At 36.2% G+C, this 14,329-nt stretch overlaps 2 protein-coding genes across 2 annotated transcripts; both read left to right on the top strand.

Annotated features, from left to right (window-relative positions):
* The first annotated feature begins 405 nt into the window (after positions 1-405).
* LOC113322820 (elongation factor 1-beta 2-like) lies at positions 406-2,989 on the top strand. The gene is made up of 6 exons (XM_026570977.1): positions 406-665; positions 841-957; positions 1,586-1,658; positions 2,163-2,283; positions 2,377-2,490; positions 2,614-2,989. The coding sequence occupies exons 1-6, from the start codon at positions 580-582 to the stop codon at positions 2,775-2,777; spliced, it is 675 nt and encodes a 224-aa protein (XP_026426762.1). The 5' UTR covers positions 406-579; the 3' UTR covers positions 2,778-2,989.
* Positions 2,990-3,966: 977 nt separating this feature from the next.
* LOC113324411 (beta-amyrin 28-monooxygenase-like) lies at positions 3,967-5,716 on the top strand. Its single transcript, XM_026572730.1, has 3 exons — positions 3,967-4,921; positions 5,062-5,249; positions 5,346-5,716. Exons 1-3 carry the CDS (start codon positions 3,967-3,969, stop codon positions 5,646-5,648), a joined length of 1,446 nt encoding a protein of 481 aa, XP_026428515.1. The 3' UTR covers positions 5,649-5,716.
* Positions 5,717-14,329: the final 8,613 nt, after the last annotated feature.

The following is a 14,329-nucleotide window of genomic DNA, read 5'->3' on the forward strand; positions in this document are numbered from 1 at the left end:
GCTAACGCTATATCGACTAATAAGTACGACAGGAATCACCGCATGATGATGTCTCTACCACTCATTAGAGTCTCTATCGTATCTTGTTAAGCGATACATTTACCACTTAGCCATATACATTCGCCACTTTACCATGCCACGTAGTGGGTGCAAAAGTGGCAAACTATGCATAGCACATGCATAACAGGCCTAAGGATTATACACCTGCAAAATTCTAACCATTGATCCTCCAATGCCAGGCTTAGTCTAGCAGCTATTTTTTTACTCGGTTTAGTCTAGCAGCTAACGTTCCACAAAATTCTAGCCATTGGTTCTACTGTAGCAGCCCGAGTTCAGCAGCTCCCGGTCCAGGTCCGCCAGACTTTAAGAAAGAACCAATTTTTTGGAGGTTCCGAATATTCGTGTCAAATTAGGGTTTTAGGTTTGCTTGAGCATCGAAAAGGAAGATAGAAATAGGAGGAGGGTATATAATAAACGACTCTTATCAAAACACTCCTCTTTTTCGTTTAAGCAAATCTAGGGTTTTCTCTTCTCCATCAACTGCTTTCTACTCTCTCTTCTCGATCGTCAGCTACTACAATGGCAGTCACCTTCTCCGATCTCCATACTGAAGCTGGTCTTAAATCTCTTGAGGAGTATCTCTCTGGAAAAACCTATATCTCTGGGTACTCTCTCAATCCTTGTTTTCTAATTGGATCTCAATTTTTCAATTCTAAAGAAGATCTCAAAAATATGCCTATTTTTAGTTATGGAGAGAAAATTCATATTGATAATTGCTGTTTAGTATGGATATATGACTAATGATTGTGTCTGTTTTGTTTGATTTCGAGTGAATTTCAGAGATCAGATCACTAGAGATGATGTGAAGGTTTTTGCTGCAGTTTCAGAGAAGCCTGGTTCTGCTTTTCCTAATGCCAGCCGTTGGTATGAGACTGTTTCATCACTCCTAGCTGCAAGGTTTGTACTTCTTCATCAGATATATATGCAAATTCTCTTTTGCTTCAATTTTGAATGTCAATTCATATGCTGAGTTGTCTCTTAAAGTATATCATACAACTAATATATCATACAAATATAGCTTATGGCAAACATACCCGTACCTGATTTAATATCAGTGCCTTGAGTGCGCTTAATGAGCCTCGATTTAGGCTAAATCTTCAGGCTAAATCTTCGATTACCCCATACTAAGTCTGAAATAAAAATCTTATACGAGGGTCAATTTGAGATAGAGGTGGCATCAAGCTCATTCACAGATTGAGCACGGTAAGCTCTATTTGAGATTGTTCCCAGCTACTTTACTCAAATTTTTGGACTCCAGGTCACACTGAAGCCAATGCCATAACTCTGGCATTTTAGGCTTGCTGTGGATGGTCTTAAGATCTCACTTCATACTATTGAAATAAAATTGAAATTTGTTTACTTTCTGTTATTACTGTAATGTGTAAAAACATTATACTATTAGGATTCAGGGAAAGAGCGGTTAATGTTCCAAAATATAGTTCAAATCTTCTTGTTCATCTTTAATAAAGTGTATATGTCAGATTTGGACATCTGACCTGATTATCAATTTCGCTATTTCTAACAGCTTCCCTGGGAAGGCTGCTGGCGTCAGAATTGCTAGTGGAGCAGAGGCAGCTCCAGCAGTAGAAGCTGCAAAGGTGAAATTTTGCTTTTCCTTTAGTGATACAGACATAGCTCACAGTTTCACATGTCAATGATTAGTAGTTGTTTCACAGAAGCAATCAATTTGGTAGTATATAGTTGTAAAAAGATTGGTAAGTCTATAGTTTGACAGAAGCAATCAATTGGCAAGTATATAGTTATACAAAGATTTATGGATACTCTGTAGAGTCGCATCCTTATCCTTACGTGAGAACCATACGATATACTCGGGCATGTGTTTTCAGCCAAGATTTCACGGCATGAACCATCAAATGTATGAAGACTTACTTATTGACCCTTGATTATGTCAAGTCTGATAGTGACTAAGAAATATTAGATAAAGTGATTCCTACTTCAGCTACAGAATTTTTTAAATGATGTTTCAAGTTTCACTTCCTCTCATGTACTCTTATGCAGGTGTGTGCCCCCCTACTCCAGCCTTTAATTATTACAAAGGGGTATTATTCTTAATGATGATATTGATTTTCATTATATTTCAGGCTGCTCCAGTTGAAGCCGATGATGATGACTTGGATCTTTTTGGTGATGAAACCGAGGAGGATAAAAAGGCAGCAGAGGAGAGAGAGGCAGCTAAGAAATCATCTGCAAAGCCAAAAGAGAGTAAGCAAAACTCACTTTGAAATTATAATGAATCAACTTTTGACTATATTTGCTTTTGTAAGTTCTCAAGATTGTATTGCATTTTACCTTCAGGTGGGAAATCTTCTGTTCTTTTGGATGTGAAACCTTGGGATGATGAGACTGACATGAAGAAGCTTGAAGAGATTGTTCGCAGCATCGAAATGGAAGGTCTTCACTGGGGAGCATGTATGTTTTGACCCTGACTTTTACATATTACACAAAAGCAAAACATATAGAGAATTCTGTATCATACCCTTATTTAATTATCTTGTCTGACCATGGTAACTGTGTTTCATTGGTTTGTTGCAGCAAAACTGGTTGCTGTTGGTTACGGTATCAAGAAATTGACAATCATGATGACCATCATAGATGACCTTGTCTCAGTGGACACTCTCATCGAGGAACGCCTCACAGTGGAGCCTGCCAGCGACTACATCCAGAGCTGTGATATTGTTGCCTTCAACAAAATCTAAGACCACTGATATTTCTTTTTAGCTATTGTACTTCATCACTCTTTTATCTATCCATTTTTGTAGGGAGGGTGACATAGTTTCTTCTCACAATGGTTTATCGGTTCTAAACATACGGTGGTTGTGTTTAATCTTTCAAATTAGAGAGCTTGAGTTTTAACCTTGGTTCTTTTACTGTGTTATTATTCATCTCCTTCAAATTGGCCTGAAGATTACACTTTATTAATGGCCATCAGTCTTATATGAGAACTAGAAGACCGAGTTCTTATGTGAAATGTACCATACTACATAGCAGTTTACTAATGACCATACTACATAGCAGTTTACTCTCCATAACAGTTTCCTGAGGAGCTGTATTCAGGGATTAAGTAGAGGTTGCCGTATCCGGGTTCTTATGTGAAATGTACGGGCGTAGCTGCCTTAGATTCATTCTTTCTGGCATTTGTAAGTACTCTGAATGTACGGGAGTAGCTGCCTTAGATTCATTCTTTCTGGCATTTGTAAGTACTCTGAATCCAATCATGCTGTTGGTTACCAACCATGGTAACTTGTGGTGCTGTACTAGCCACGCCACGGATTTAAATACTCTGGAACAGTACCACTAGTAGTATCTAACAAAAAATATGTCCTGCCAGATATGATTTATCATCGACATATTAAGTGGCTTTGAATTTTCGGTTGCCATGGATTAATCCTCAGTGACAAGACAAGAGAATTCATTTGTTGGAAGCGGAGAAGTTTCCATTTCAGGCCAAGTGAGACACCAGCCATATCACTGCTTCAGGGCAGCGCAAACTAGCAAAACATACGGATACGGCAGTGATAAACTTTGCCATGCAGGAACTTCACTGATCTCATCCGGATTAAATTCATCAATAACCAACAACAAACCTCCTGGGTAAAGTAAAAGAAGCTCAAGCATTAGAAGGTTCCGCTTCGTTTGCTAAAGCTTTTCAGCTTCAGCTACCAAGGCGAGACTGTCTCATTCAGAGCATAACCTTTATTTATGTTTCCGATAGAAACGTCCAACCTCTGTTTCACCTTTCAAGCTAGGTATTATTATAAGTAGTTGAGAGTAGAAATACCCCTTAGCTTTATTGAATTGTATTTTCTCTCCTCTCATCAGTTGTCTGTCTTAGCTGCATTTCTCCTATAGTTTTCATCACTCTTCTTCTTCTTAATATTGAAATAGATGGATGTTCATTTGACTATCAACTTATTATACATCCTATTAGGTTTATCTGCAGTTGCATATTTAGTAATACACAAGTTCAGTAACTCAAGCGGTAGAACTCGATTACCCCCAGGTAGTTTAGGATGGCCAATTGTAGGCGAGACTCTGGAATTTCAACGTTTAGGTCAATGTGGAAAGTCTGACGAATTCCCGGTGCAAAGAATGAATAAATACAATCGGGAAATCTTCAAAACACACTTATTTGGGGAGAAAACAATCACCTTGTGTGGAGCTACTGGTAATAAGTTCTTATTTACTGGCGAGAAAACTTATGTACTTACATGGTGGCCTAACTCTCTGAAGAAATTGTTTGGTGATTCATTTTTCACCGCGCCTTATGAAGAAGCAGTAAGAACACGTAAAGTTGTTTCCAGTTTCTTACAGCAAGAAGTAATGAATCAATTGGTAGAACGATTTGATAGAACTTGCAAGAATCGTCTTCAAAAAGATTGGAGAGCAAGAAATCAGGTATTAGCATTTCCACTGATTAAAGCTTATGCATTTTCAGTTGCTTGTGCCATGTTTGCAAGCATGGATGATCCAAATTGGCAAAAGATGATCTTAGACGAATTCAATATTTTGCTCAAAGGTGTGTTTCAGTTCCCTATATATTTCCCGGGTACAAGACACTATAAGGCCGTAAAAGCAGCAGCTGTGATCCGCCGAGAACTAATAAAACTGATTCAAAGTAGGAGAGGATTGCAGGTGGATTTGGATAGGAGAGTAGAGAGAAATCTGATTTCTCATCTGATTGGGACCAAGAATGAAGATGGGGAGTTACTGAGTGATAAAGAAATAGCAGATAATGTTATCCTACTCATGAATGCTGGCCATGATACAAGCAGTTCAACAATGATGATGTTGATGAAATATTTAGCTGAATCGCCTGATTGCTACAACAGAGTTTTAGAAGGTAATATATATGTATATAGTTTCTGATCTTCATCTGTAGCTTTTTTTATTGTTAAGTTACAGAACTAGTAACTAGGGATACCTGAAAACTGAAAATTTAGACTTGAGAAAACTTGAATTAATGCTAATTATGATATATAGAGCAAAGAGAAATTGCTGCAAGGAAGAGTCCAGGGGAGTTATTGAACAAAGACGATATCTCAAAAATGAAATATTCATGGGGCGTCATACAAGAAGTCCTCCGAATGTCACCACCTGTTCAAGGAACTTTTAGGAAGGCCAAAGTTGACTTCACCTACAGCGGATTTTCCATCCCCAAGGGCTGGGCGGTAAGCTCTAATCTTTTTCTTTTCTTAAAGCTATAACCACTAAATAGATAACATATGTGTCATAAGTGGGGTGTTTTGATAATCTACTGTAAACAGGTATGGTGGACAACAAGTACTACACACAAGTCTGAAGAGTATTTTCCAAATGCAGAAACATTTGATCCACTAAGGTTTGCAAGAGATAATATAACTCCATATAGTTTTGTTCCATTTGGAGGAGGTCCAAGAATGTGCCCTGGAAGAGAATTTGCAAAGGTTGAAATTCTGGTTTTTCTACACAATTTGGTGAGTATGTTTAAGTGGGAACTCGTATTCCCAGACGAAGTCATTAGTGTCGACCCAATGCCTACCTCTTCCAAGGGTCTCCCAGTTTACCTCTACTCACACCCTTATTTATGATCGATGCACCACTGGTTTAGTACTATTTCTACTAAAACATCGCACTTTAAGTTGTGTTTTTACTTTACTCGCTGAACTAAAAATTGAATAATGGTTCATAGCCTCTTTTATGCAAATTGTAAACAAGATTATGCGCACCAAGTAAAGTGAAAGCAGAGTGAGAAAAAAAACGGAATACCAAGTTAAGCTGAAAGTAATGTCACCATAAAAAATAATAGGAGAGCCAACGTAAAACAACATCCAACAACAGCCATAAATGCCTGTAGAAAACAAGAATTAAAGAAATTTTAAAATCAGTAAGCAACTACAAGTAGATAGGTTAGAACTGCGAGAATCAAAATTTTAACTTACTTTTCCTTGGGTCTGAAAATTGAATTTCATTGTGAACCATGACAATCCTCTATCCACAAAAGGAGCAAGTGCAACTGCCCTGTACATTGAAACCTTTAAAATGTCAAGCCATGCCAAAGCTATATATTCTTTAACAGGATGTGTCAGACTTAGGGAGATTAATGTGGACTTTTCAGCTTCGCCAATCAGAAACTATATACATAATACCCAAACCCAAAGTGAAACCTAGGTGCTCACCCTCCAAGTCTGACAAACAATTAGGATACATAAGTGTCAGAAATTGAATTTTCCAGTTGTTCGAGTCTCTATATTTAAAGACTTTCAAGAATAAGGGTTGCTTAGAATTCAAGCTAAGATAACTTGAGATTCAAGCAAACATTTTCTCTAATTATATAAAACTCTTGTAGGAGTCCATGTAAGCATGTGAGAAATATGTCTTGAAATCACAAAGAAGAATATACAATATGATCCGAGTACCAGAAACGTGTATAATGACAGTTCTTGGCAAATATGCATTTCGAACTTATAAGCAATATCGTGTTCATTTAAACACTTAAAATTTTAAATCATGATGCATATAAACAAAGTGTTTTAGTGATCAATGATATCTTAGAGATGTTTATGAGAGTCGTTGCAATGCTAAACATATTTAGGAAAATAATCTATAAGCATCTGTGATCTGTGTGATTCGTACTGGGTAGATATGCGAAACAGTACACGTATCTATGAACAGTTCGTGAATTCAGAGACCGACGTCTGGTTGTTCATGAACTCGGATCATTTTCAGGACGCATAATAGGTACATGTACTGTGCCCATTCACGAATCAAGAACCTTTCAGGTACGCGTACCTACCTATAATCTGAAACCTCGGATGTTTGTGGTATGCGTACTAGGTACATGTACCTACCCTGAGTTCATATTTCAGTAAGTTCTTAAAACTCTCTTTTGATATTTTGAAAAATTCCTAAATACCATGTATATAAAATATCATTGCTTGATAAATTTTCAAATGATCCATATGACACAAACATAGTTATTGAACATTAAATTGTTTCGAACTAAGATTGTTAAGGATCTTTGAACATCCATTGCTTGAATCATATTTCGAGATGTTTAACAAGACAAGCTTGACTTGAAAATTTCTTATTTGCAATAATAAATCTACTAGAAGTCATGCGACATAGTCTCATGTAGATCAAATGGTAATTCATGTGAGTAAATAGAATGGTTCAGTATTCACATACCTCTTGTCGATGAAGTTCTTCAATGTCTTTGTTGATCTTCAGTCTTCAATTTTCAAAGGTTATTCAGTGATGTATGATACTCAACTGCCAACCTCTAAACCTAGTCCGGAACTTGACTTTGGTAGCCTAGAAATCAAGATATAGTTTTGTGTAGGTAACATTGACAACAAGCTTGAGATAACAAAATCGCGAGTTCGACCGAGCAATGCTCTAACAAAATCGACTAAACTTTCTTTAAATCACCACACATTTTTTTTGTTGTTGTCGAATTTTGAGTCTTGTTTTGGGTCTTCACATCTATTTAATCTCGTGATAAAAGTTCCCTAATAAGAGATATTTTGAGAAATACAATAATGAAGATAAAAGGCAAGCTAATAATTTCTCAGCTCTCATATGGAATAAAGGAATTCCACCAAAGTTATCTGTTTTTCTTTGGACAAGAGCACTCAAAAATCTTCAAAAAATAAACATTCAAACAAATGTCACTTTTAAACTTTGAGAAAAATGCAAAGAGGATAATGAACATATCTTCTGTCACCATACTTACTGTCTTCAGGTACTGCATCACTTTATCGAAGAATTTGAAGTTTTTAGTTGGTTATTCACTCACATATTTGAACAAAATTTTCAAACCCGAAGACGACAAGGTATATGCGATATAAATTTTTAAATTTTAGGATTTGATACCTTATGTTATGATGTGATTATCATGGAAAGAGAGATATTTGAGGGTATTCATCAACAAGCTTTTAGATTTTGGAATTTGATACCTTACGTTATAATGTGATTGTTATGGGAAAAAAAGACATCTGAGGGTATTGAACAACAAGGCTAGACCCATTACGAATTTTTTTTTTCCTGATCGTTAAAGTAATTTGGTGTTGGCGGGTTTCGATCGAAGGTCACTGGTACTATCCCCTAGCAACTTTACCACCGTACTACAGTAACACCGGTGGCCCATTATCAACATAATATTATAAGTTAAAGCATTGTTAGGTAAACCCGTTTTTGAAACAAATTAGTTTGTACCAGTTTCCGTAAACAACATTTTTTATACCTGAAAAGTTGTAATTATTTGGATTGATTATACAAATGCGATAGTTAAAAACAAAAAATAAATGCCTGATATAAGGGGATTACATTTTGGTAATCATGAGACCATCCTTTTCGATATTCACTTACCAGAGTCGAAGTGAATATTAGAGGTATCCAAGTTGTCCGCAACCATCATTCCAATATAAAACTTATTGCTAACCAACATATTAAGTTTATAGATATGGTCTGCAAAGATCCTTCATCATAAACCATAACATACACTGCTTTTTATGAAATAATTTTCTTTATTGCAACTCATGACATTTTATTTTGACAACAATTCTTTCCGGGCACAGAAGAAAATTGACAACTAAAAACCAATATGCACATGTAATAGGGTTTCTTTTAGGACTCACCCTCCCAAAATTGGTAGGGGCCTGTTTTTCTTGTGTCTGGTGGTTTTTCTCATCCGTTTTTTTTTCGTCCGCCAATCATTTTTATACTTTTAAACGACTTATCAGCAATGTAGCCAATTTCAGCCGAGATGGTCGAGATCTCGCCGGAAATTCCGGTTTCGGCTCTCAAGCCGAGAAGAAAATTGGTCGGAATTGGCCGGTTGAATCTCGATTGACTCAGCCGGAAATTTTGGTTGAAGTTTTTGAAATTTGTATGGATCTAGAGTTTTCTCTGTAATTTTAAACAAAAATTTGTTTCTATTTTAAAAAATTGGTGGTATTTACACATAATTATGTGTAAAACGTTTGAAAATGCTTGATATACATACTATGCGTATAAAATTCGAAAATGAAGATTCCGAGATTTGACCGAAAACCTCCCCGAAATAAAATTATCCCAATATTTTGGAATGAGCAATGCTCCCATGCAACTGTGTGGGACTGCTTCACAAGCAAACATCATTTTAGCCCTAGGATTATATCATCAACCGTTCAACAATATTTAATTAAGGTTTTCTAAAAGATTACAGTTGGCAAGGTTTGATTATTAGAAGTACGTCCTTAGTCTATTATTAATATTTCAACAAAACCCATATTCGTTACAAGTCTTAATCTTGTTAGAGCACTGCTCGGTCGAACTCGCGTGCGTTGATATCTCAAGCATGTTTTTCAAGTTTAGTTGTCAAAACTATATGTCTTGATTTCTAGAATACTTATTGCTAAGTCTCGGTTTAGGACATATTAGTGTAGTTGAGCTCCAGACTCCATGGCGATCATCTTACGAAGACAAAGAACTACTCGAAGAATCAGTGGAACTTCATCCGACTAAAAGGTATGTGGAGACTTGAACTTATCTATCACTCAAAAGTATATCTCTCTATCTCCTACTCTTGAGACAAAGTCGTATAAGTATGATAGTTTTCATACATACACATTTGCTATTTCGAGCCGAGTTTACTCGCCTATATTTTTCTTGAGATACGTGTTGGTAAGCTTTCGCTTTAACCATTTTTCATCTTTATCCGTGACGAAAGTCATGATGACGTTTCAATCTTGAAAATAGCTTTGATGACGATAGTCGTGAATAACGTTTGTTATGACATTGTAGAAGAATGTTTCAATGATTGAAATGTAGAGTTGAGATTATGTAACCAACTATGGATATAAGCATATATAGTGTGTTCGCACATTAGTGTATAAATCCATGTGCCGGAAACCAATTGTGTGCACTTGTGCATGCGACATTGGTAAAGGAGACAGGTTGGGTACGCGTACTGGAGGAAGTTTTCTAACCGAAAATTTCAGCTGGAGTTTGTAGTTTACAAATTGGAAAACTAGTCACCTTAGGTATGCGTACACGTATGCGTACTCACGGAAGTTTTCGAACCGATAATTTATGCTGAGTTTCCAAACTCAAATTCGGTTAGCTAAGGTACACGTACCCGTACGCGTACTCAAGCTGGTTATTTCTCAAATCGGAAGTTCATGAACTTAAAACAATAAATCAATAAGGAATGCAATCTTTTCAAACCATGGCTATATTGTTCATGAATTGATTCAAGTGAATCAAACCGATTTTGTTTTAATTGTGTCTATGAATAAAGACCTAAGCAATTGAACAACTCTATCAACTAGTTCTTACGAGTCATTTGAACTAGTTATGAGAAATATGAATATGGTTGATATGAAAGTACTCATATGGCTAACCTCGGTTAACTATTTGTGAACCAACCAAGTGTACATTTTTAGGTACAGTTACTCAAACCTAAATTAAATTCATTTGTGTATGACAAGCTAAGTTTCGATCTAAAGGTTGAAGGATATTAGCTTGGAGAAATCGGGTTTTTCATCTAACGGTGAATATTGAATGCTTTGTTACCAAGGTAATTTAGATTGCAAACCCTGATTTGAAAACTATATAAAGGATACATGTAGCAATTGGAAAAACTAATCCCCACACCTCCTGTGTGATACTAGTTAGTTTGCTAGAATCGATTCTCCTTTAACCTTAGGTTTCTTCCCGAGACCCTGTAGGTTAACGACTGAAAGACTTCATGGGATTGTGAAGCCAGACGAAAATATTTCTCTTGTAGTTGAGCGATTTGATCTTGCCATTTTCTATCGTACGAGTTCAATTGAATAATTGACTTGAGATTATATCTCTGATAGGGCAAGATTAAAAGAAATCACAAACATCTTCGTCTCATCGTTTGTGATTCCGCAACATCTTGTTTCGCTACCATACGATTAAGATTGTTGTGAGGTGATTGATAATACTAGGCTGTTTTTCTGGAATATAAGTCCGGATTATCAATTGGTTCCCGTTCACCTTGATTTATCAAAATACGGAACAAAAACTCTTGGGTATTTCTGTGGGAGACAGATTTATTCAATCCTATAGACTTTTATGTGTGAGACAAATTTGTCTATCAAGTCTTCGACTTTGGGTCGTAGCAAATCTTGGTTGTGGGTAAGATTAACTAAGGGAATCAAGTGCGTAGTATCCTGCTAGGATCAGAGACGTAAGGAGCGCAACTGTACCTTGAATCATTGTGAGATTGATCAGGGTTCAACTACAGTCCAGACCGAAGTTATTTTGTGGTAGGCTAGTGTTTGTAGCGGCTTAATACAATGTGGTGTTCAATCTGGACTAGGTCTCGGGGTTTTTCTGCATTTGCGGTTTCCTCGTTAACAAAATTTCTGGTGTCTGTGTTATTTCTATTCCGCGTTATATTTTGTTATATAATTGAAATATCACAGGTTGTGCGTTAAGATCAATCAATTAGAATATCCAACCTTTGTTTGTTGATATAAATTGATTGACACTTGGATATTGGTCTTTGGTACCATCCAAGTTATTATCCTTGTATTTGATAAAGACTCGCATATTTCTATTTGCTTGAGTAAAGATCAAATCAAGTGAGAGAGATATTAACTCCTCAATATACTTTTCTCTAGATTGAGTCTGACTGTCTAGTTGATTCTCTAGAAAGTATATTGGAGTTAGTCCATACAGATTGCTAATCGAAATATTGGGTGTGGTTGTTATACCCCGCTTTTTCAAATCTATTGGAGAGTGGGAAATTTAAAGTCTTCACACTGGTCCCTTTGATAAGCGAGTTCCAGAAAAATACTTTGTGATGAGTCTTATCCTTTTCCTCCCTTGGTCTAGTGAAATTCATGGCAGAATTATTGGATTTCCGTTTTTCTTATTTACTCATTTTAGATTAATGTTCAAGGAAGTTTAGAGTTGGGGTTTAGCAGAAACTTAATTCTAAAAATTTTCCCTAAAATAGTTTTCAAGAAAAGGTAATAGTTCATTTAATTAGATCTACAAGGACAAATGACGACTGGAGAAGACTTAAATCACACGAAATCATTTTATGTGATGTTGATTCATGATTGAATCTTGGATCATCGGATGAAGGTGGAAAATAATTAACTGGAAATGCAAGTATTAGTTTGTGTATCGGGTTATAAAATGCAAGTACTGATACTACACCCATAGCTTTACAATGGGTCATGGCTAATTCCATCAAGGAATCCAAGTGGACGACATATGTTAGAGATGATACAAAGACTTGGAGAAATAGGTGTTAGTATGATGAGGAAATATTCGTTGATTCAATATGCATATACAACATCACTAAAATAAACAACAAGAAATCAGCTCGTGGTATTATAGTTGCCATAAAATGGTGTATGATCACTTAAAGAAGAAGAAGAACGAAGTCGTTCTGTCCAGCAGTACTAAAAAAGACATAAGGATAAATAAAATGATCTAGTTTTAATACTCAAACTTTTCCAGCTATAGTTTTTTTAATAAACATAAATTAAATAGTATCCAACCGTTGATCATATAATCATAGAGATAAAGTGATGCTTGCTTATTAAGCAGTCCCGCACAGCTGCGCGTCCCTTGCTTACTTACGAGTTACCATGAAACTAACGCGTCCCTTCACGTTGGGTTAGACTCGGATGGAAAACTTAAAACAATCTTGTTAAAGGGGCGGCGGATTCCATTAGAGGGGTGGCACTGTGATAACAATGTCCCTCTAGTTGGTTAGGAGATGTCCTATAGGGAGTGTAAATTGACTAAATTACCCTTTTCACCTTAAATGGACTAATTTACCCTTGTTTTTTTGGTTGAAAAGACTGAATTGTCCTCCCCTATTTTTAACCTAATGGAATCAGAAAAATCAAAACACTTTTTTTTTTCATCTTCATCTTCTCTTCTCCCCCTCCATTAAAACTGATTTTTCATCGTCCTCGATTAATCGACGATTTGAAAAATTGATAATCGTTGATTGAAAACTATATTAGAGATGCCGAAGAAGAAGGTTGACGAAGATTGTAACCGTTCTATTCAACCACATCCTCCATTTGGTCAAGAACATAAATTTGAAACTACTCAACTGTCAAAATCAAGCACAATGACTTATATGAGGTATGTTTCGAAAAACCCAGTTAGGGTTTAGTTTATTGTGTTGGATTTAAGATTTTTTTGCATCAAAAAATAGAGTTTTATAAAATTGAAACTGAAATTTGCAGTTGCATGTGAGTTACGGTTGGTAATAACCCAAATACGAACCGTAACTGTAGATTTGGTTGAACTTACGATTTGCTTTAACTCAAATGCCAACCGTAAGTTCTAAGTTTTGAGAATTAGATTCAGTTACGAAATTTATTTGCAACCGTAAATGGTCTTACGGTTGGAGTCGACACTTGAGTTAGGAACCGTAATTCTTTCTGTATGTTTCAAAGATTTTTTACGGTTTATATTTGCATCACATTTATCAACCGTAATTGCGTTATGGTTTGTAACTCAATTAAACTAACCAACCGTAAATCATCATGTATGTTAAGAACTTATCAAATAGTTATGTACGGTTCAAAAGTATAGTTGACTTACCAACCGTAATTTAGTGACGGTTGGTCTCGATTCATTATTTAGCAACCGTAATTTGTTATGGTTTCTATTTGTTGTCATATTACGAACCGTAAATAAGCATGCTCACCAAATTTTTTTGTTTCTTGTTTTATATATTGTTTGTTCTACCCTTAGTAAATCAATCAACTGTAATGCTTGTGTAGGAATCCTGATAGGGTGAAGAATAAGAGAGGAAATAACTTAACCCTGATTGATCATACGCCCATCGCTCGTAGTGACAAGCATTTAAGGGTAGATAATAGAGGTATCCACAATAATGAGAAGAGGAAGAATAAGTTTGAAATTAAGTTGAGAGAACCACCCGTGGTTGAATCTGTAGTTGAGTTAGAAGGAGTGGAACATAATGATCAAGAAGAGGTCGGAGTCGAAACTAACCGTGAAGGCAACGAAAATGAAATTGTATAGGAAGAAACTAATTATGATGAAGATGAAGAAGACTCTAAGGAATCCGATGATGAAGAAGAGGAGGAAGAGGAAGCAAATGATGAAGAGGAGGAAGAGGAAGAAAATGATGAATACAATGAAGAGGAAGAAAATGATGAAGAGGGAGAAAATGCCAAGGGAAAACAGGTTGTTGTAGCTGCACCTCGAGTGAAAGAAAAGAAGCCGAGAAAGGACCCCGCACCGAAAGGGATGCATATTC

The sequence above is a fragment of the Papaver somniferum genome, chromosome 11, assembly GCF_003573695.1.
Source record: "Papaver somniferum cultivar HN1 chromosome 11, ASM357369v1, whole genome shotgun sequence".
Lineage (NCBI taxonomy): Eukaryota > Viridiplantae > Streptophyta > Magnoliopsida > Ranunculales > Papaveraceae > Papaver > Papaver somniferum.

Excerpts from the sequence above, each read along its gene's own strand:
- LOC113322820 (XM_026570977.1), top strand. The coding sequence starts at position 580 with ATGGCAGTCACCTTCTCCGATCTCCATACTGAAGCTGGTCTTAAATCT. Across the intron at positions 958-1,585 it reads TCATCACTCCTAGCTGCAAG|CTTCCCTGGGAAGGCTGCTG; the intron begins GTTTGTACTTCT and ends TATTTCTAACAG. Across the intron at positions 2,491-2,613 it reads AGGTCTTCACTGGGGAGCAT|CAAAACTGGTTGCTGTTGGT; the intron begins GTATGTTTTGAC and ends GGTTTGTTGCAG.
- LOC113324411 (XM_026572730.1), top strand. The coding sequence starts at position 3,967 with ATGGATGTTCATTTGACTATCAACTTATTATACATCCTATTAGGTTTA. Across the intron at positions 4,922-5,061 it reads CTACAACAGAGTTTTAGAAG|AGCAAAGAGAAATTGCTGCA; the intron begins GTAATATATATG and ends TATGATATATAG. Across the intron at positions 5,250-5,345 it reads CCATCCCCAAGGGCTGGGCG|GTATGGTGGACAACAAGTAC; the intron begins GTAAGCTCTAAT and ends TACTGTAAACAG.